Source organism: Mangifera indica, unplaced genomic scaffold, assembly GCF_011075055.1.
Source record: "Mangifera indica cultivar Alphonso unplaced genomic scaffold, CATAS_Mindica_2.1 Un_0072, whole genome shotgun sequence".
NCBI classification, from domain to species: domain Eukaryota; kingdom Viridiplantae; phylum Streptophyta; class Magnoliopsida; order Sapindales; family Anacardiaceae; genus Mangifera; species Mangifera indica.
In genome coordinates this window covers 1-22325 of record NW_025401164.1, presented here as the reverse complement: position 1 = coordinate 22325, position 22325 = coordinate 1, and the positions used below count along the sequence as shown (strand labels likewise).

The window sequence follows — 22325 nt, the reverse complement described above, 5'->3', positions numbered from 1 at the left end:
AGAATAGTAATTTTTATTTTATTTAATAATGGTGATACGATGGGTAATTTTTTATAATAGTATGATAAATAATATAAAATATAATTTTATTTTTATTTTTATTTTTATTATTTTAATTTTATAATAATTATATTTTTATTTATTAGTTTTTTTATAAAAATAATTTTATTTTTAATTAATATAATAAAAATATAAAAACCATTTAAATAATTATTTTTAAAATATTGAAATAAAATAATTAAGATGGATTGTAATACAATAAAAAAATATTATTTAAAAATAAAGTCTGTATCTGACAATACTCAAAAAAATACAGAGGTGGCTGCGAATTCCAAATATTAAATCTAACCAATCAATGGCAAGCACGTGTTTTCCTAAATAGTAAAACCCATACCCTATTTGCAGAAAGAAAGAGAGAATCGGTGCGGAAGTGAAAGCTACCGATGGCGTCTGGCGGCAATGGCGGAGGAGTGGAGTGGCACGTGCGGCCTCCAAACCCTAAGAATCCAATCGTCTTCTTTGACATTACTATCGGTACAATTCCTGCCGGTCGTATCAAAATGGAACTCTTCGCCGACATTGCCCCTAAAACCGCCGAAAATTTCAGGTCATTTCACCTTTCCTCCTTTCTTGTCCTAGTTGTTCTTCTGCTTATATCTATTCCGACAACACTTTTCAAGTTCGCTTGTTTTTTCTTGTTTGGCAGGCAATTGTGCACCGGTGAGTACAGGTATCTGGCTTTTGTGTTTTCTAGTTGTCTCGTTACATAAAAACTAGTTCTTATATCCTGTAATGTTTACCGTTAATGATCATGGGTTCATCGTTGATGTCAACTAATTTTTTTTCCTTAAAGTAATTTCTTGTTGTTTCCCTCGTATTTGTTGCTATGGTGATATATGCTAGTTGACTTATCTGTTTCACTTTGGGAGCTAAACTGTAAGTGTTCTTAAATGAAGGGGCCTAAGTGGAATATGAATTTTAATAGATGGAATTGATTGTGCCTATGTATAAATTCTGAAAATTTTTGTGGCTGGTGACCAAGGCCCGTAAATAGGGGTAAATTTCGATGCACAGACTGCGTTTTTTGAGTCAGTAATACTTGTTGTCTACTCATCTGTTGGTGAATGCTATTGTATTTGGTATCATATAAGACTACTTATTTGATTAACGTGTCTTCTACTCATCTGTTGGATTGAAATAACAGAAAAGCTGGATTGCCTGTTGGTTACAAGGGGTGCCAGTTCCATAGAGTGATCAAGGATTTTATGATTCAAGCTGGTGATTTTGTGAAGGTTGGTTCCGTCAACTCCTGCATTTAAGCTTTTTTTTGTTTTATCATTCCAATTACTCTATGAATGAAGTTAACCCATGAATTACTTTTGACACTGTCTCGGCTATTTTTTCTTCCCTGAGTATACTGGAAGATGCATATCCCTGGGGATTGGAAGGATATTTATGTTTCCTTTTTATTTAAAGTGAAGTAAAGGTTCGCCATAGCATTTTGAGAAAGGAAGCAAATTTGTGACTGCATATCTCTTAATGATAACATTTAATAGTTTAAAACTCTCATATAATTTTACAAACCAACTTTTTTGGGCAGTATATTTTTAATATATATAATGCACAAAATTTACTAGTTACTTAAGCAATTCTAGTGTGCTGTCTCATGATTCTTATCTTTTACTTTAATTCAGAACACATATTCCTACCTTTTGATTTGTAAATTTTCTTTATTTTTCCTTCGCAAACTTTACTCCAACATTCATGTGCATTTGTTATAAAAAAACTTTGGAGCTCGATATTTCTTTTAATTATTACATTTTGTATCAAAATTTTTTCTTGGGCAATTTATTGTGGCTTGTTCACTGTTCTTCCTGAATGACTATGGCCGGAAAAACAATTTGGTAGACTTTTAAATAGAAGTGGGGAGGATGGGTTATTGGTAAATAATGAAAGGGTGCATTGTTTATTTCTAGAAGTCCATAGTGTAGGCATTTGTTCTGCTTTATTTAAACTGATATTAGAACCTTCCATCTCAGGTCAAATAATTATTCTGATAAGTTGTCCTGAATCTTGTAAGCTATTGATATTTTTGCTAAGCTTACCAGTTGAATTTTGTTTTGCAGGGCGATGGCAGTGGATGTACTTCTATCTATGGACATAAATTCGAGGATGAGAATTTTATTGCCAAACACACTGGTCCTGGTCTATTATCAATGGTATATTTTTCCTTCTTAGATAATTAAATTTTGTTCTACTAGTAGCTGCAAGTCCCACACTTTAGCATTAATAATCATTAGGAAAAATAAAGAGCACAAACAATAAGTATATTGGAACATCAGGTGTGATGCTTTCGTATTTCTAAAACTTTTATGTAATTAGAGCAAATCTCTAAACTATTGAATGGAATTTTGATGGATACCTGGGTCGATAGCTGACTGCAGAACCTTCCCTGGGCTACCTCTTCTGCACTACCCCCAATCTCCAGCAAACCATTCACAGCAGCAGCAAGGGCATGCAAAGCAATGTAATAGAAAAGGAAATGTAACACAATCAAAGTAGATGATGAAAATATGTATTGTATTAAATATTTCTTAGTGAAGTTTACAAAATCAATTCTTCAATACAATGAATATTTTCAATGACTATGTTTGATTACAACTGCTAGTCAAATTACAATTCCAGTAACAGATTAATCACAAAAAGAAATCCACAAAACTCAGTTGAGTCTCCACTGTACATGCTCAGCTTCGGAGAGAACCACTCTCTCCCCACATTCCTTCATTTGTTGCACCTTTTTCTCTTCTGTAGCACCTACTCCCTTTTACAACTTTTTCCACAGCTACTTCTTTTTCTTTTTCCTTTGTTTTGCCACGTCTCCCTATTTTCTGTGGTTGATTTTGCATTAGAGCAATGGTCTCCTGGTCCCTTTTCCAAGAGCTAAAAGTCTTCTCTTTTTTACTTCCTCTTTTCCTGCGGGAAATGTATATACGAGTTCTAACAAATTTACAATATTTTTCTTAGTAAGAATTATTTAGATGAAAATTGTACTGTCCTTTTCTGAGATTCAGTTAAAACCACAACAAACCCTCATTGTTATAGTTTATGAGAAGTCTTCTGTTTTGAAAATCATTTTATACTTCCTTAAAAATCATCAGGGTCTACTTTGATGTTTCTTGAATTTATCAGAAACTTCACTGGTTTCTGTCAATTATCTAAGTGAGAGTATCCGGCTATAAGTAGGCCAAATCTTCAGAGTAGTAAATGAAATTTATCTTCTATAAAATGACAAATTACACGGTGAAAAAAATTTTCTTATGAAGGAATTATACTGTAAAAAGATTTTTAATCTTCTAATGCCTTCTTCACTCATATAATGTTTAATTCCCCTTTTCCCTTAGGATAACATCTAATGTTTACATGTGAGAACTGAACAAGAAATTAGAGTTGTGTCTTCCAGCATATAGATTTGGTTGAAATATCTGTCGTCAACCTCTTTGAATGCCTGTATTTGCATGGAGAACCTCCTGTCTTTTCTTCTGAATTTGCTGTAAATATTTTGAGTTTAATGATGGGATCCTACTTCCTACTCTGAAATTGTATTCTGTGCTCATGTTTCAGGCAAATAGTGGAGCAAATACCAATGGATGCCAGGTACTTTATCAACCTTCCCACTTTCCCCTTCCTTTTTCATGCTCACATGCACTTGTGGGGGTTGCAGGCATGCACACAAGTTTTTTCAAATCAATTATTTTTTAATTTTGTTACCAAGTATCTGGATTTTAAACTGTTAGGTACATGTTTCTAGTAGATTGCATTTCTATGTAACTGGGCTGACTGATATTGTAGTGGCCATGCGAGAATTGCTTAAAAATATACTTCTCCGTTCAGATGTAGTTACATTGAATTACGTTTGCAAAGGTGCAATGGTGTACCATATTCATTGGCATTGTCATATGCATTTTTCTTTTTCTATTCTGCATGTGAATAGGCTTTACCCAAAAGTGTTGAGCATAAAATTTGTTTATGAATTTATTTTAATATTTCTCTACAACTTGAGAATTCAACATTATTACTGGAAGGACATGTTGTAAAGATTCTTCAAATTTCTATCATCTCGTAATTTTGTTAACTTCTCAATCGTTGCTTTATTTAATTTCAGTTCTTTATCACTTGTGCAAAATGTGATTGGCTTGACAATAAGCATGTTGTATTTGGGGTATGTTCTCTAATCTTTTCTTTTTTAATGTACACAGATATTTGTTTTGTTTAAGATGTTATTGTATGTACCATCTAACGTTTGTCTATATATTTTTCTTATGGTCTTTCATATTTTATATCTGCAATAGTTTGACGACATATTTATGTTGATAATGCATTTAATATTTTAATTCTTACTTGAAGATTCAAATTCTCTTAAGAACATCTACTTGGGATGTATCTTTCAAATTTCTGAAAAGGAATATGTAAAAATCATCAAAATCCTACTTAGGATATAACTGTTGAATCTTGCCAAATTCAAACAATATGCAGTTCTAAATGTTGTAAAAATCATCAAAATCCTTCAATTTTCAATATCTTCGCCTAAAAGTTAATTCAAACAACCAATTTTAAACACCTATCTACATAAGTATCATTAGAAATTGTACTTATAAAATGGGTTAGGTGGATTTTAAGTGTTGAAGACTAGTTTTGGCCAATCATAGATTTCAAACAACTTTTAAATACCAAAACTCGACAAATCCAGTGAATATGGAGACCAGTGAAGATAAAAAGGCTTTTGCTATTAGATTCAAGGGTATTTTGACGGTAAGATTAGTTGAAAGTGGAGAAGTGCTATTTGCTAGGAGGAAAAGTATATCTTCCCAATTCAGGATTTAAAATACCGTCACCTAATATAATTTTCACTACTGGATTAGTAAAATCAGAGAAGACACAGTTGTCTTTAATTTCAATCTTGATACACATTGACGGGGTAATTTCATGTGGAAAACATAAACCTGGAAAGACTTTCTCAAACCAAAACACCAAAGTGTTACTCAGCTTGTGTTGTGTCAAATTGAATCATTGTTTTTAGTTAAATTTGGATAATATATATACTTTGTTATATTGACCTTTTTATAAAAATAGTGTAAATAGTTGCCTATTTTTGTCTCTGTTGAGTTATTCAGGCCTAGCCTTGAAGGAACAAGAACCTAATATATAGCTTTGTTCCCATTAGTGAATCTGCTCTTCTGCTTAACCTGCCATTCTCTTTGATACTTGCTTTCAGAGAGTGCTTGGAGACGGTCTTTTGGTTGTCAGGAAGATTGAGAATGTGGCTACTGGACCCAACAACCGGCCAAAACTGGCTTGCAGTATTGCAGAATGTGGAGAAATGTAAAAGGTGAAATGAAGAAAATACCACTGAGGTTCAACCAAAAAAAATTATATATATTCTGTAACAAAAAAAATATATATTTTTTTTTATTTCAGAAAAGCTTATGCATTATGAAAAAGTGTTTTATTGTTTAATTTTATTTTGTAAATTGCCTGAGGATTTGACATCTAATGCATATTTTTATTGCATAGATACCTATAGAATTTTTTTTCTTTTTGAAATATACTTGGATATGGCTTATTTCGAATTCTCAGGTTAACTATCCGGGAGTAAAATAGTTAACCCCTTATATTGGAGTTGTGAATTCTGAAGTTATATTTTTGAATTTTTTTTTCTTCTGTTTTTTTAACATATTATTTTATTAGTTTTATTTTAAATGATGTGTTATAAGTGATGTAACTTTTGAATTTGCAATATTTATTATAGTTTTAAGATATTCTTTCTTTCATGGAGAATTATCAAATTCAACAATTAGGGCATATAATAAGAGTATTAAAAAAGTCATTTATTAGAATATTGTTTTAATTATATTATAATCTTTTTGGTAAGTAGGATAAAAGGCTATTTGTCTATTTCTCACTCGAGTTTTAAGGGATATTGAGGTACCTAGTGGTACCAAAACATGTTTAAAGTGAATCTAAAAGTTAGGGCATTTTTGACTGGGTGAAAGCGATATTTGAGCCCTAAGTATAATGTTTAAGGGGATTCAATGTGTGTACATGATTTTATAAAAACATATTAGAAAATTTTACGCATGGCGAGAAATTTGTTTGATGTGCATGTTATGATAGCACTACTTAGGCATAGCATAGAATTTGTCCCTTTTATAATGTTCTATTGAAGGTTGACCATTTTTGCTATATTCAAAATCTCATGTTGCCTTATTGAATGTTGGATTTACCTCTTCAATCTTTGATGAAAGCTTATTCAAGATAGAACTAATGACAAATAGAGGAGTGTCTCTTCTTTTCTCAAGGGAAAAAAAGGAGTTTAGTCAATGTTAAATTGATAATCAGCACAAATAATATTTTATATATAACTTAAGTCTTTATCCCTTTCTTATTCTCGATAATGGAATTTTGTAAACATTTAATTTTGATTGTTAGGAGTATAAGTTAATGGCTATAGTGTTATCAAGTAGTCTAAGTAGCGGTGGTGAGAGAGAAAAAAATAAAAAAATAGAAAATAAAAATTTTCCATAATTTCAATAAAATTAAGGGTATATTAATATTTGATATTTATATTATATATTAGAATATTTTTGTCATTACATTAACAAAAAAAGACAAAAATTTTTATTAAAATCAAATGAAATTCACTGGTGAAAGAGGATAATGAATTAATAAATAAAAAGTTTAAATTTAAAAAATAAAAATTTATTGTTTCATGATTTATCATAGTATGGATGGAAAATAATCATTCGAACTAGACAAGTATAATCAAAATCTAAAAACCATATTCTTTACGAAAATATCAACTTAAGAAGACTAACCCTTTGTCATGTCTAGGGTTGGATTTGAGTCGAGCTCGAGCTCGGTTCGGTTTACATATAACTGAGCTCAAACTCGTGAAAATCAAACTTGAACTCGGTTTGAATTCGGTTCGACTCATTTTTCGTTATTAAAACGATGTTGTTTTAATACATATTGATCAAAACGATGTCATTTTATATTAAAAATTTTAATTAAAAAATTTGACAAGTAGTTCGAACTCAACAGAGCTCGTATAGGATTGGTTTATTTCGGACTCGTTCGAATTGAGTTCGATCTCAAACGGACTCAATTCAAGTCCAACCCTAATCATGTCTAATAGGAAAAAATATTCTCTCAACTAATTATAGTTGACCAATCAAGTGATAGATAAATATACAAGGAATATGTAATTTCAAATTTTCAATTTTGTCTAATTGAAATAACTAGCATTATTATTATTATTATTATTGAAGATTTAATTTTTTAAAATTGTATAAATAAATGGGAAGTATTTTTTTTATTAGAATTAATGAGTAAATTGAATTTTCGTTATTAATAATCTTTTACTAAATTTTAATGTCAGACGGAAATACGGGTGCATCCAATCGGAGTCATTCTACATCGCGTTCTAAACGGCGTCGTCCCGCTCGTGCTCCCCACACGTCACTTGAACTATTCATTTGTACTTTTGCCACCCGAAACATAATAACTCTCTCACTCTCAATCCAGAAGCGGAGGCCGAGCGAGTCAGTGACTCAGTGAGTTGGGTAGAGTTGAATTATAAATGGCGTTCACAGCCAGAGCGGTGAAGGTGCCACCAAACTCGGCGAGCCTGGAGGAAGCTCGTAGCCGCGTTTTCGACTTCTTTAGGACTTCGTGCAGATCAATACCTTCTGTAATGGAAATCTACAACCTCGACGACATCGTTTCCAAGTCTCAGCTCCGCTCCACTATCGCCTCCGAGATCCGCAAGAACGCGCACATCACAAACCCTAAGGTTTCGATTTTTGTTCGATTAAATTGATATCTATATTTCTAATTGATACGAAACGTCATTTCTTCGTTTTCTTTATTTTATTAAAATGTTATGGCAATTAAATATTTTTGATATTCTGCTTAATTTAATTAATAGAAAAATGAGAGAAAAGTAAAAGAAAACCGAAAACTTTATGCTTGTGTTGAGTGAACTTGGAACTAAGTTATTTCTATTTTGAATCGATTGATTTGGAAATGAAGGGTTCTTGTATTACCTTGCTCAAGTGAGGTTTTCTAATTGTTGGCTCTCAATTTTGGGCCTCGTAAAGGCTATTTGTAGTTTATTAGAAACAAGAGAATTTTCTTTTGGTGGTCTTTCCGCGGTTCAAACACTTTCAGAATTTACCTGTGTGAATAGGGTGAGTTTGTTGTGGTTTCCCTTTTCGGTTTTCGATTTCCATTCTTTACTGTTATATGTGCAATACTTGTTCACTTACCAGCTTCACGTTTTATGACAGAAAAAATTATGTTGTATTTAACAATAAAAATTGAAAATATACAAATAGCGAAAAGAAAATGATGTGTTCAGTGTTTTCATTCTTATTTTATTACCGTGTTTCATTTTTATCTTAGAAATATAGCAAAGTTGTGTTTTCATTTTCAGATATTGTTTAAAGAAAATTATAGTTTTATATACGCAAAATCAAACTTTTCTTCACTTTTGAAAATACATGAACTTCCTGGTGTATATTCTCAGCCGGCTGATCTTTTTCACTTAAACATGGAGAATTCTACATTTTGATCGGAGTAGCAGGGAGGTTACCAATATAGTTTTTTTCAATCATTATTTTCTGGGAGTCCTATGGGTTGTAGCTTGTCAAGCTTTGGTTCAACCTCTTCGTTCAAGAGTTTACTTTAGGTTTTAAGGTAGATACTTTAGGTGTTAAAGTAGATTTTTATCAGATTTTGAGCTTTAGTATTAGTCTTAGCATTGCAAATCTCTGATTAAATTCCTTAATTTGCTTTCTTGGTGTCCTGATTTATCATGTTATGGTGGGGGCAGCTGTTTATTTTGAATGCTTTGGACAAAGCTTCTGTTACTTCTCAGGGATATGGTGAAACTTAAATTGATTTCAATCCTTATCTTTTCCTGTTAAACATTTTGCTTATTGTGGTAGCTACAGTACAGTAGTGTATGGTTCAGTGTTTTTCAGAGTATTGGTTAAATGTTTAAGTTTTCTTGTGGTTATCATTCGAGGATTGGCTTTGTAGTAGTAAGTAAACAATACCATCTGATGATCTCTTTGCTTTTTCTGCTCACATTTCTGCCCTTGTTCATCTCCTAATTCATGTAGTACAAAGAAAGTTGAATTCCTCTTGTGGCTTCTTCATAGTATTGGCCGTTGGAGAAAGTTTCAATATATACTCATTGCCTACCTTGTAATGTGTTCCATTTATAATATTTGATTTCAGTAATTTATATAACTTTATTGATGCATGGAGCTGATTTATAAAATTACCGATGTGATGAAATTGTTGTGCTCTAGGATTTATGCATCTAAGTTGATTGTACTTATATAATATTAATAATGACAAAGGATGAATTTAACTTGAGTGTATGGTTTAAACAGAGGGAGAAAATTTTTTTTCCTTTTGGGGACTGGTGTGAGGTATACAAAGATCCCCTCTATGAGTAATAAATTTTACATGCACAGTTGCATAGATTGCTGAGATCATGCGGTGATATCTTTGCTGCTGAAAGATCTTTTTCTTTAGTTCTTGTGACTTCTCTGGTTTTTCTTTCTTCTCTGTAATGTAGCCTGCAAGTTGAATCTGGCAATGTCTAATGTGTATTTCAATTCCTTTTAGACCTTCAAATTGTGTCTATTTTCAGTTAGCAATGCCATAGTGGCCTGATATCCTGAATAATGTGTAACAGCTTCCACAAAGAAAAGACAATGTAGAAAAGGAAAAGGAAAGAGGAACATAATTTGTTGGTTTTAGATGGACCACATCATGTAATTATCAATTTTGATGGCTGAATCTCTATTAGTACCTAAAGAAAAATGAGATTTGTTGGTAATGCACTTGAAACGGTGCCTCTTTTATATTCTTGCTAATTACATTTCCCATTTTCTCATCCTAGATTTTATTCTTTTAAACTTTTGAAAGGCATAGAATTGTTTGAAGAAAATAAACTATAGTGGTTGTACATAACTGTGATAAGTTTACTCAAATAGTATGAATATATTTGGCTTCAAAATAATTTCTCCATTGTACTGATCCTGGTAAATCTGTAGGTGATTGATATGCTTCTTTTCAAGGGAACAGAAGAGCTGAACAATATTTTGGAGCATGCTAAGCAGCGGCATCACATGATTGGTCAATATGTGGTGGGTCGTGAAGGGCTTGTGCAGGACCGGGATCCTAAGGATGAGGGAATGTCCAGTTTTCTCAAGAACTTTTATAAGAGCAATTACTTTTGAACATTGGTTGATCCATCCACATGGAGATTGCATTTGGGTATAAACCTCCCAAATGACAACAAACTTAGCATTGTTTGTGTATCTCTCTGTTGGATAAAATTTCTTCCATTTCTTTGCCCTTTTTCGAGCACAGTGTTGAAACCAAATGACTATATTTTGATGTAGTACACAGTGTTTCCATAAATCAGGTAGTGTTAATGCTGCTGAATGATATGCTTCTTCTTCTTGTTATTGTGTTGCATTGCTGTTTTTGTCCTTTGTTTTAGACTCAGACACTCCGATACTCTCACAGGATCAAAAAGTGCCGACCATGGAAAACATTTTATTTCTGGTGGGATGTATATTTGAAATTTCCCTGGTGGTTTGGTTTTACAGCCATGTAAGTTAAAACGGTAAGTAGGGCAATCGGGGTGGCACAGGGACCTCAAGACTCATCTTCTGCCCCGAATGAAGGGTTCTTAGTGTCTCATTGCAGGTCTCTTTACTTCTTCCCATTTAAGTTTGAACACATCTCTGTGGGGCTAGCAGTACCCCATTTAAGGTGTGTTCAAACTCAAATGGGAAGAAGTCGAGAGAGCTACAATGAGAGAAGTAGCTGTTGAAAACATCAAATGGAGCATAAGGTTGTCAAGAGATTTTCTTATTTTCTTACAGATGAAGCTTGTTCATCTTCCAAGGAGTCATTTTCTGAGAGTCTCACTCTTTTCTTATGAGGGTAATTTCTGATAAGCTCTTAAACTGAGCTTGCTTCTCTTCCTTAATATGACTGAAAATTGAGTTTACTATGGGATAATTTCTTCGTACTCGAATGTGGTGTGGTGTGGTGTGGTTAATTTTGTATAAACCTCAAAAATTGTTTAATATCCACAAATCTTATGAGGACATTATTATATACCAAGATTAGATAATAAAAAAAGCTAGTTTGATTGCTTGTAAAAATATTGAGATGATAAAAAAATTGTTTATAAATTTATAAAACTATTATTCATTTATTGTCATTGAAATTTGTTTCAATTATTTGGATAAAAATTAGTAATTAACTTCATTCGTAATTCAATTTTGGTAGTATTTATAAATAATGGAATATTAAGTGTCATGTCCTTTCCTTACTCTAGACTTTGGCAAAGAAAATTTAATAAAATTATATGCACATATTTTAAATATATAAATAGATATTATTTATACATTTATTTTAAATATATAAATAAATATCACTTATATGTTATTATGTGATTAAATAATTTTAAATTAAATATACAATAATACATAATCACTTAATAACACATGCATATCTATTTATATATTTAAAATAGATATATACATATAATATTATTTAAAACAAACAATATTTATATATATATATTTTATACACAATTTAAATATATAAATAATATGTTATAATGTGATTAAATTTTATTTTATATTTAATTTAAAATCATTAATTTTGATCTTTCCTCAAAGCCTTGAGCGCCAACAAAACACATGGTTTCTTTTCTTCCTCGAGAAAACACAGAATAAATTAAAATCCAGAACAACCACAACCAAATGTGAAGAAGAAAACTGAGTAATCAGGCTCCAATCGTTTAAATTCATTACAGAAGTGTTGGTTACAGCAACAATAACACTTACAAGAGTGCTGATTTAATTAAAAAACAATTAACAGAAATACATCCTTCACACAAATTCTATCATCAGTCTCAACTCGATTGATATTACGTATTAAACATCAAATCTACAACACAAGAATATCTAAATTACATTGGGTCTTCACTCTCTTGGCCGGGCAAGCCAGAGGGAACTAAGAGCACGAAGTCGAGAGAAATAATCATGTATTGCCAGGAGGGCACGAGCTGACTGGCGCGTTGTTAATATTCGATGCATTTGTTGTAATGTTTGCTGCCGTAAATTGTCAGCCTGGCATTACAATCCAACAAAAAGTATTAGACTTTTATTTGCTAAGAAGCAGCAAAACAAACAAAAAATGAAACAAAAAAAAACACCCAAAATATATTAAAACAAAAAAAAAGCACCATCAATAACAAAATACACTTCTAATGTTTCAAAAAGCTAGGAAATCCTGAGTTCACATCGTGTAATGAATCACAAAATTGAATTAGGAACTTTAATTTTAAATTAATTAAACGAATTATGGTTTTTCTGCAATCTGTCTAAGGTACGAAGTTTTAATAAATTGGCAAGAGAGAGGAATAAAAATTGCCTGACGAATGAACCCCTCCAAAGTCCCAAGCTTTCCCATGGCCATAGCCATTTGCCCCATATAGTTTGCCACATTCCCAGATGAACCTGAGGAACCAAGAGATCCACTGGAAAGTGTCTCAGCAAGGGACTGTTGTAACGCCTCCATCCCTTGTGACAATGCATCCTCTGCCTGTTGAGAGGATTGCTGCAAGTTGCCAATGCCGACAAGCTGCTGCTCTGTTAAAGGCTCCAATTGATTTGCAAGAAGCTGCCATCACATACGTTTACCAGAAGTAAGGAGGAAAAGCTCAAAAGACAATATATACATCCAAATGCTAACTATACAATCAGAATACCTCAATCCACCAAAACTACATGAAACATAAACTTACGTATATTGGACAATACAAATGCACAAGAGCCCAACTCCATTCTATGTCACCACTAAACTGAAAAGTGTGGGGTGAGCGTAGATTTACACTATATTATCCTCACTAAAATATTCCACTGTCAACATCTAACAGGGAGGATTCTATGTCCACATACATATTATCATTTACTAGACCCTTCCCATGCTTATAAATAAGGCACTGCCCTTTAGAACTCCCCCTTCCTCTCACATGCATAAAGGCAAAAGTGCCCAACTCCATTCTACATTTCATCATTACTTTCACATCTGAGAAACTGAGTTGTCTCCATAGTCCAAATCAATTAACTTACTAATTCATGGGGACATGATGTGGCTGATGACATACTTCTATGACCAAGCCTGACAAGGCCCTTGTTGATTAGATATTACAATAAACTTGAAAAAAGTCGAGGTACTGCATCTCACAGGTTAATCAGTGGAAATTGCAGTGAAGTATGCAAGGGAAGAAAAAATTACCATTGCCCGTTTCAATGATATTACAATTTTAATTCATTAGCAATTTCTTCCTTTTAAATCAATTGTTCCCTTTTCAGAATAACCTAGACAACAGACAACATTTATGATCACAATGACCTCACCTTGAGAAGTTCAGATGAACGGAAACCACCAAGCCACAAGAAACACCTCTCAGCAGGTGTTTTCCACATGCCTGATAACAAATGGAAAACATCAGCTTTGGCTGCATTGGACTTCAGCCTGAAAACTTCATCATAGTGTGCCATTACACCATCAATGATAATTCGTAGTTCTGTGTCACTTGCATGAGAATTAACTGCTGATCTAAGCTCATTGATTTGTCGGTTATGCTCTTCAAGCCATCGTGCATATTCTACATCAAATGTCATGGCCCCTAAAAGGTACAATGAACAAGATAGTCAATGAGAAGAAATTCATTCAAATAATACTGCAGATTGAAAAATGAAATCCCCAAATTTTCTTCCTTCCTTAATGAAAACTCTTTCTTTTCTTTTTTGGATTAAGAAAACACCTAAACTTCTCTTGGGCACAAGCATACACAGAACAGAATATAATCGTTTAGAGCCACCCCATAAGCATGCATATTCTGGATCCCATCAGCAAAAACATGCCAATGCAGAGAACAAGAGCACATAAAAGGTAAATTGGAGTGCAAAAATAGTCAATATAATTTGAAGAGAACTCAATTTTAGTTCAAATATTGAACTTGTAGATCATGAATCATGCTGCACTGCCTGGAGAAATGTACTATCTGTATTTAAAATGTCAAGTCTATTTATGAGGAGGCATTCACTTCTTCAGATAGAAGAAAGAAGTATACCATTTCCACTCATTGAATGAGTTTGATCTCCTGAGCTTGATATGAAGATTCCCTAAATAAGAGACACAAAAAGAAAGTTAGTAGCCTGAAACCCATATACACGATGCTCTAAGCATATATTAAATGGTAAAACAAAATGCACTAAACAGCAAGCTAAAGAAGAAAACCAAATCCTACCTGCTGCCGTGCTCGTTGAAGTTCCTGCTCAAATTGGGTCAGCTTCAAACGGCTACTTTCCAACTGTTGGACATATGCCTGCAGGAAAAACAAACCAGCTCAATGACAAGAATATAAATGATCAGTTATGCACAAAGATAAGCTTCACGGCCAAGTAGCAAGTGAATCTAAACATTTGCAGCATAAAGTACAAAAGTAATGTATGGATGCCAATAAGAGACTCATTTGTGAATATGCATGTGAATGTACCTTGAAAAGGAGGTAGAATTAACATCAGTTAGAAGGAAGCAAAGAAATATGGGACCCAAAAAATTTCATTTTAACCCTCTCATAACAGAATAATTATAAAATTGGCCAGCAAGGAACTCATCAAATGTTTCTGCATTGAAGCCTTATTTTTAGTAGCCATCAGGCAATTATCATTGACCGAGAAACAGAAATTACACACAAAACAAGATTTGGTAAGCTTCAGAATGACCTTAATAAGGTCAAGCAGAAGCTCAATAGGCAATATCAAACATTAAGCCATGACCTTGGACCACAGAGAAAAGAACCATGCAGCCACCTCTCTATGAACCATACATCTCCTTCCAACTAGTGTAGGAATTTCTTGTGCAATCTAAGGTCCTACTAATGAATGCTTTTTAGGCATGCATCTTTCTTCCAGAGTGATATGACCCGGTCATTTCCTTCCAAAAAAGGGCGTTATTTTTACATCATCATAACTTCATTTCAAAAAGTCTGCTTTAAAGGCAAGATATATATATATATATATATAACAAATTCAATTTTGTAACTGCTTGTCCATGATTATAACTGCATCCCAAGGAATCCCATACAACAAGCACCAAGTTATTCTCTAAATGGGGGCCTGGCTAATACTCTCATTAACTGGGTCCTACAAAGTTTACCAACCAAACTGATTCTACATATATAAAACAAGCTGTGCCTCACCTTGTTAGATCCTAAAATGACAACTATTGATCATATTGCTTTCCTGCCTTATGGAAAAGTTTAATATTTAAGAAATATGAGGGATAATTTTCAAGTTAAAAAATATAATACAAAAGCACAACACTTACTTTCTTCCTCAATCGGCTTTTTCTTGCAGCCTCGCGATTTTGAGCAAGCCTACGAAGCATCTGCTTAGAAGAATCAGCCAAAATACCGTGATCAAACAGAACCACAAAAAGCTCACATATAATTAAATCTGAATAGATCATCATATCACCTTTTGATCCATTTTGTCTTTTGATCTATCACTAGAATCATAGGCCACGAGAGCTGCAGATTGACCTCTATCAAACTGCAGAAGTAGTGATCTGATATGTCAGATGGACAGGAATATCATTTAACATCAACATTTCTAATGAGTTAGAAAAAAAAAAATGTCCCTGTTTAAGCAAAAAGGAACAGAGTCTTAAATCAAATAAACTTAGAGTGCACAACGATATTTGATAAATGGCATGGTTATGCAAAACTTACAAATCACTGATTTAAGAAATAGAATGTCAATGATAGCAAAAAGACACAGTACCCTTTGATTTTTTTCTTCTGTGTCTGCATCAGTTGAGATATCAGTCCTGGGACTAGCATCAGCCATATTAGATTCTCCCCAGTTCTCTGTATTACCACTAGAAATAGAAACCAGATTCAATTTTTGACCCTTTTCCAACAGCAGCCTCTGGGTCTCTGCTTGGTTATTTATGTTAAATGAAGTCGGTGCCTGTGAAAGATAAAAAAGGATATATAGAAGCAGTTAGTGCAAGATGACCATAGATCAAATGAACATCAAGCATAAATGTCCATTAATAAAAAGGAAAAATGGAATTCACCTTATTAAAAGTGTCAATTTGGAGGGGATCAGAAACAACTGCTTGGTCACCTGCTTTGGTTGAATAAATCACAGTGTCCACATGACACATCATATAAAACTTTCTCAGAATTTGAGACAAAGAAATTATTTTAATCATACAAATATGTCTTAAAAAAGAAACTGATTTCTTATTTGCTAAGTTCCTCTACTATAGTCTCCGACAAGTAAAGATCAGTAAAAATGTTTGCTCTATAACTGATCTCTAAAACTTGACTAATACTTACTTCCACTTAGGTTGACAGCATCCTCTAAGCAAAATCCGGCAGAGTGTTCAAATGCCCCAATATCACAAACATGATAAGTCTGGATTGTGCCACCCTCTGTATAACTGAAAGCCACACTTCATAAAAAATTTAAGCTATTGCAGTAACAACAATTTTCTACTTGGTATGATGTACTCTTTTATAGCATATATGGCCTTGAAAATAAACCAATTTTCTACTTGACAAAGGAACTAGAAAAGAAAAAAAAAAAGCCATGATAATCAAAATAAGAATGTTGCAAAAGAAAAACATCACAGCCATGGTATGTTGATATGAGATTTTTGTGGACGTAACAATTGAATGTGTAACCAGAAGCAACAAATTAAGTCCAATATCAGCACCTTAGCATACTTATTCAGATTTTTTAGAACAAATTTGAACATGTAAACAATCAATTCAATCTGATTGAATATTTACACACTTAAAGTGTTGGCACAGAAATCTAATGCACTAGGGTTTGTGAAAGTTCTAATTCACTTTCCAACACAGATTAGACTTGCATGAGTATCATTTTGCAACACAAATGCACACTGCATATCAAATATAGAAAAGTGCAAAAAAAATTGCAGTCACTATTTATGTTTACAGAAGATGGAAGACTTCATTCAAATGCTTCAAGGTATTTTTCTGATATTTTACATTGCTAAAATGCATCCAGATACCCCCAAGATTGTCAGAAAAAAAAACATAAGTGACCTGTCCGGTACTAAACACTGAGAATGCAAACTAGCACTAGATATGTTTAACATCACTATGCAAACTAGCACTAGATATATTTAACATCACAAAAAGTATTCACTAAAATTGATAGACCTTTGCAGTTTAGGCAAGATAACAACTGTAACTCTAGCCAAACCACAGAAACAATGGTTTTACTTAAAATATTGAATGTATATATCAAAATAAATTTGATATGAAACTGTTCTCAGCCAGGCCAAATTAAGAGCAATGTCCACGATTAAAAGTTTCACATCTTTCTTTTTGTTGCGTTACAAAATGTTCATAATTCTATATTTAAAAATAAATAAAATTTCTGATAATCATATCATAGTATTAAACTAGTATGTCAAATTAATTGCAACAAATATTTCATTTGTGCTTTGGCATGAAATAAATTACCATATTGTCAAAGAGAAAAGACATTAACTGTTTGTGAGGAAAAAAAAAAGTTTTTGTATCTCTTTGGGGCCTCCATCTCAGAGAATTTCAAAGACAAGTCACTCCTAGTTTCTAGAATAAATATAGTTAGAGATCCTCTCTGATTGTTTCAGTACAGTTATAGATACATCTACCTGAGGATAAAGTTGTGTCTCTAGCGGAAACCTTGCACAATCTTACTCTTCTTTTCTATTTTCCTTGTCTCTATTAATATACTTATTCTCAGTTTTGTATCATAGACATTAATACTTTAGACTAAATTATAATATATTGCAACAAAGAACACATTCGCAGAAGCACAAGTCAATACAATACACATACTTTTAAGAAGCAAACAGAGACGCATAATATGCACAAAAAATTGAAAAGGCCAGAGACTTAGGAGGAAATTTCACAGTATGTTGGAAATGGGCGACTGGGAATCAAAACTTGGCATTCTGGTAGCTGCTGCTTTCCCATCTTCATCTTCAAGCCTCACGGTTCTAGTCCCCATGCATCACCATCATCATCATCACCTGCTTAGTGTCCCTCAAACAAATTAGAATTCCCAACCCTTACCCTAAGAAAACAAAAAAATGCAAACTAAAGATACCACATTCTTAGAAAATCCCTTCGTTCTACTTCCTTAAATAAAAAGAAGCAAAGAAAGAAGTAGAAAATATCAACGATCTAATGTATAAGAACAATACTACTCTAAAACAACAATCTTAAATAAAAAAGGGTTCCATTTACATGATCACATAAACCAAAAACCATATGACAGTCCATCAAAAGCATATAGAATATGTCTTCATCATCCACAAGAAGAACATGTCTCAGAGCACCAACAAACAGCATCCAGAGGCAGAATGAGGTAGTACCGAGAAAATTGTCCTATTGCAGAAAATACTACAAATTGAATAGCAAAAATGATAAAAATCTAACTGTGGAAGCATATAGAATCAAATACCTTATTTTGATTCATATCTTCAACTAAAAGAACACAGAGGTTTCAAGGCTCCACAACTAATTGGTTCATGGATCACTTAATTACAACAACAAGCCAACAAGTCCTCACCTCAAATTTGCAAGGAAAACAGGACATACAAAAAAATCCTTAGTCAAATAGATTTTGACTTATTTGTATGATGAGATCAACTAATCAAAAGCACCCAGAAGCCCAAGTTAGAAAGATGACAGATCTTTCAAGAGAATCACCTGATATGCATTAATTCTGTACATAATAAATTCAAAAGTCACAATTTTAAAATATCATTGACTTCAACTATGTTCTGGCTGAAATCCAAATCACTTCTGCAGGAAAAATCTGAGATATTACAAAGGAGATTTCTGATCAATTTCAAAAAAAGATATCCCATAATTATTATTATCTAAAAGAGGTTTGCAACAGACTAAGAAACCAACACGGTTCATTTATGTTCGGTACAAAGAAAATGGAACTTAACCCAGGGAACTTTTCAGATAGATGCCAATGGGGAAGCTTTTCAGGATTAAACTTGCATAATGAAAAATGTAATAAACAGATTGTTACCAAAGTTATACAGAAGCCCAATTTAAAAAAAAATAGAACTTATTGACAGTATGGAACTTTCTAAGATAGAGCTCAATTTGACCCAGAAACCAGAGCTTACAGCTGAAATCATCAGAACCCTAGGTAGGGCAAGTTGACAAGATTAAAGTCATCCCTTCTAAGATGTGTAGCACACATCTGAAGTAACCCAGAAAAAACCAATGACAAAATAAAAGGGAAAGGCAATTAGAGAAGCCTTTATATAGAACTTACACAATCCAACAATCCGAGAATGCATAGACGCCTAAAGTCACAATTACTCTAGATGCCTACTTAACCTACTATACAATTCATTGATACCCAGAAGCAAAATATCTACAGAAACCCAGAAACTTAAGCCTTAAATGATGAACAAACTTAAAATTGCATGAATTATTTAATACAAACCTCAAAGCATCCAGAGGCCAAAACTACCATAAAACACAGATTACCTGACTATCTACACCTACCATAAACATGCATTGCATAAATTTGCAGCACTCCTTAAATCCCTGCACAGATCTAACAGCAACCCTTTAAGACCCATTTGCCAGAATCAACCATGAAACATATTATAAACCTCTTACAACAGCTATTAGACATCAACACTCCTATCCATCCTAACATACATCATTAATTTACTCCAACCCAACAAAACCCAGAAGCCAAAAACCTCAATTAAAACATCTTCTAAAGCTTTAAAATCTTTGCATAAGTTTAAGAACAATTCAATCCTAATAAGGAGCCATAATCAGCAATATATCGATCAAACAATATATAACCTAGAATATAGATTCTAAACATCAAAGGAACTTATAATAAAAATATAGAAATTTTACCCCAACTAAAAACCAAAAGCAAATAACACAAGACCACTAATTTCACAAGCTTTAAAACTGGAATCTAATTTTCCTGCTGTGACCATAAATACTACAGCCTTAACTATCAAACTCTAAAATCATAACAAGTAGCAAACAAATTTGCGCCACAGTACAACATCCAGAAACCATCATCAAACTGAAACAACAAAAAGTACCCTTAAGCAGAGCACCTTTCAAAGAACAAAACCATATTTACCAACAGAAAGGTACAAAAATACACCAAGACAACAATACCCAGACGCCAATCTCTAAGAGACATAGACCCACTTTACTAAAGTACTGTAAACATATTTTAGAGCCAATCAAGCAATAACCATATACCAAAATCACCCAAAAAACGCAAAAAAAGGAAAACCAAGCTTGCTATAATCAAATTCACTACTTTTAGCTAGAACTGAACGCTAAACGCTACTCACTTCATCATTTAGCATATGATTTAGTATAACAGGCACAGCAAAAGCACACGTTTGAACTAAACCCACCTGGGATTTTGCTTCTGGCTCAAGATGATGATGATGATAATATTAATGGTGACGGTGGTTACGAAAATTTTGTTACTTATTGTTTTTGTAAAAATTGATTAGAGAGAGCGTGCCAAGGTACTGAACATTCTAATCTCTAGACGGCTTCCTCAGTAGAAATCTTCCACCTTCCAAGGACTAGTCATTTTTTATTAAACCTTATTATATAGGGTTGATTGCTTTGACATGAATTTTTTTTTTATTTTTCGTGGGATAATCACTAAATTCGCCTATATTTACTCAAAATTATTTATATCAGTCATAGTTTAGGTTTATTTAGATTTAGAATGGACCGCGTTGAAATGTAATTGAGCGGCCAAAAGGCTTATTCTCGCCCAAGATATAGCTTTCTTATGTTAGTTTTCAAAAATTCATTTTTGTGTTAAATTTTACTATTAAAAATAAAAATAAATTATTAAAATTTTTTAATTGAATAATTTTACTATACCTAAAATTTGAAAAAAAAAAAATTTTAAGATTTCTTTTCTTATTTTATATTTCATCGCATTAAATATGTCAGAAATACTGACACGGTAGACAGTCAACCTTGCTTTCTAACAGTAATCCGTTGCTGTCAAAGCATTTACGGTAATTATCAGTACAAGTTAAAATATGGCCACGTGTACTTGATTCTTACAACACGCTTCTCATGTTCAAAATAGGCAGAAAGTACGGGCGGCGACATTTCTATCTTTTCGTTTTTACCAGTACTCCACATTTCTACTTTCCAGATTTTACCCTGGTTTAAATTTTCAAGTCAAACCAGAATTTACGATTCAAATTAATTTATTGTGATATTATATTACACCGTTGAAAATCCCAACATGCCCTTCTTCTTTTGTGTCACGCAAGTGAATATTTTCAAAGTTTGGTACGGAACAAATAAATATACAAATATTTAGTGGAAAATATTGAGAAGAAATTTTCACATTCTCAACGAATTAAGGTCAATCTATTTGATTTAAAAAAGATGTCTCATTTTTATTGCAAAATCTTTTCATAAAGTGTCAATAAAATGATTTACTTTTTTAAGATGGATTACTACTAGTGTTAAATTTTTGTTTTTTGGCCATTCAAAAATTTCTGAAAATTAACATATATGTCCATTTGATATTAAACATATAGTTATTTATGTAATTTTTAAGCCAGTGTTATTTAAATAATGCTTAAGTCTCTAAACTTATATAGTTTTATATATAGAATAATAAATAGTTAAAGGGTAATGAATAATCAAAATATTACACTGGATAAAAATTGAAAGTGAAAAAATATACGTATGATAATATAAAAATAAAAAAAGTTATGTAGAAGGGTATAATATTTTGAAGAATAATGTTAAACTTATCAACAAATAATACCGATAGTTTATACCTATTAATGTGATAGTTGATACGATGCTTCTATGTTTGTCTTAATATTTGTTCTTTTAAGTTTTATTTTATGATAAAATTAATATTATTTCCCAAATGGAAATCATAACAACCTTTTGTCTTCTCCTTCAATGGGGTTCATTCCAAAGGAAAATCTCAATGGTTCTTTTTTCTCTTTCACCATTATTGTCGATTATTTTCTACTATCATCACTATTGTTTCAAGATCAAAATGAAACCCTAAAATCCTTTCTCTCACCCACCAATCTAGCCATCTTCCACCACCACCACT

The 22325-nt window shown here is 32.6% G+C and overlaps 3 protein-coding genes across 14 annotated transcripts; 2 read left to right on the top strand and 1 right to left on the bottom strand.

Moving 5' to 3' along the window:
* The first annotated feature begins 315 nt into the window (after positions 1–315).
* LOC123207326 (peptidyl-prolyl cis-trans isomerase CYP22) lies at positions 316–5572 on the top strand. 2 transcript variants are annotated; one of them, XM_044624688.1, is made up of 7 exons: positions 325–607; positions 707–730; positions 1205–1292; positions 2127–2219; positions 3622–3654; positions 4163–4219; positions 5273–5572. In XM_044624688.1, the coding sequence occupies exons 1-7, from the start codon at positions 444–446 to the stop codon at positions 5381–5383; spliced, it is 570 nt and encodes a 189-aa protein (XP_044480623.1). In that variant the 5' UTR covers positions 325–443; the 3' UTR covers positions 5384–5572. The 2 variants fall into 2 exon arrangements, with proteins under 2 accessions (XP_044480624.1, XP_044480623.1); XM_044624689.1 differs by lacking the exons at positions 3622–3654; positions 4163–4219; positions 5273–5572 and adding an exon at positions 2435–2648 and having other exon boundaries at positions 316–607.
* Positions 5573–7454: 1882 nt separating this feature from the next.
* On the top strand, positions 7455–10544 carry LOC123207331 (NADH dehydrogenase [ubiquinone] 1 alpha subcomplex subunit 6-like). Of its 2 annotated transcripts, XM_044624705.1 has the most exons (3): positions 7455–7849; positions 10128–10349; positions 10380–10544. In XM_044624705.1, the coding sequence occupies exons 1-2, from the start codon at positions 7637–7639 to the stop codon at positions 10311–10313; spliced, it is 399 nt and encodes a 132-aa protein (XP_044480640.1). In that variant the 5' UTR covers positions 7455–7636; the 3' UTR covers positions 10314–10349; positions 10380–10544. The 2 variants fall into 2 exon arrangements, with proteins under 2 accessions (XP_044480640.1, XP_044480639.1); XM_044624704.1 differs by having other exon boundaries at positions 10128–10544.
* A 1339-nt stretch (positions 10545–11883) lies between these two features.
* On the bottom strand, positions 11884–20845 carry LOC123207329 (transcription factor TGA2.2-like). 10 transcript variants are annotated; one of them, XM_044624694.1, is made up of 13 exons: positions 20626–20845; positions 19733–19774; positions 18109–18228; positions 16517–16632; positions 16252–16304; positions 15954–16142; positions 15648–15722; positions 15499–15558; positions 14417–14494; positions 14240–14291; positions 13521–13792; positions 12532–12780; positions 11884–12227 (listed from the first exon to the last, which is right to left on the bottom strand). In XM_044624694.1, exons 3-13 carry the CDS (start codon positions 18204–18206, stop codon positions 12081–12083), a joined length of 1389 nt encoding a protein of 462 aa, XP_044480629.1. In that variant the 5' UTR covers positions 18207–18228; positions 19733–19774; positions 20626–20845; the 3' UTR covers positions 11884–12080. The 10 variants fall into 10 exon arrangements, with proteins under 10 accessions (XP_044480629.1, XP_044480634.1, XP_044480630.1 ...); XM_044624699.1 differs by having other exon boundaries at positions 16517–16620; XM_044624695.1 differs by lacking the exon at positions 19733–19774 and having other exon boundaries at positions 20560–20845.
* Positions 20846–22325: the final 1480 nt, after the last annotated feature.

Bases quoted from the DNA above. Each gene is read 5' to 3' on its own strand.
- LOC123207326 (XM_044624688.1), top strand. From the start codon at position 444: ATGGCGTCTGGCGGCAATGGCGGAGGAGTGGAGTGGCACGTGCGGCCT. The intron at 731-1,204 runs GTATCTGGCTTT...TTGAAATAACAG, and splicing joins TTGTGCACCGGTGAGTACAG to AAAAGCTGGATTGCCTGTTG. The intron at 1,293-2,126 runs GTTGGTTCCGTC...TTTGTTTTGCAG, and splicing joins AAGCTGGTGATTTTGTGAAG to GGCGATGGCAGTGGATGTAC.
- LOC123207331 (XM_044624705.1), top strand. From the start codon at position 7,637: ATGGCGTTCACAGCCAGAGCGGTGAAGGTGCCACCAAACTCGGCGAGC. The intron at 7,850-10,127 runs GTTTCGATTTTT...GTAAATCTGTAG, and splicing joins CGCACATCACAAACCCTAAG to GTGATTGATATGCTTCTTTT.
- LOC123207329 (XM_044624695.1), bottom strand. From the start codon at position 18,206: ATGGGGACTAGAACCGTGAGGCTTGAAGATGAAGATGGGAAAGCAGCA. The intron at 16,305-16,516 runs GTAAGTATTAGT...ATTCAACCAAAG, and splicing joins TGCTGTCAACCTAAGTGGAA to CAGGTGACCAAGCAGTTGTT. The intron at 15,723-15,953 runs GTACTGTGTCTT...CTACTTCTGCAG, and splicing joins CAGAAGAAAAAAATCAAAGG to TTTGATAGAGGTCAATCTGC.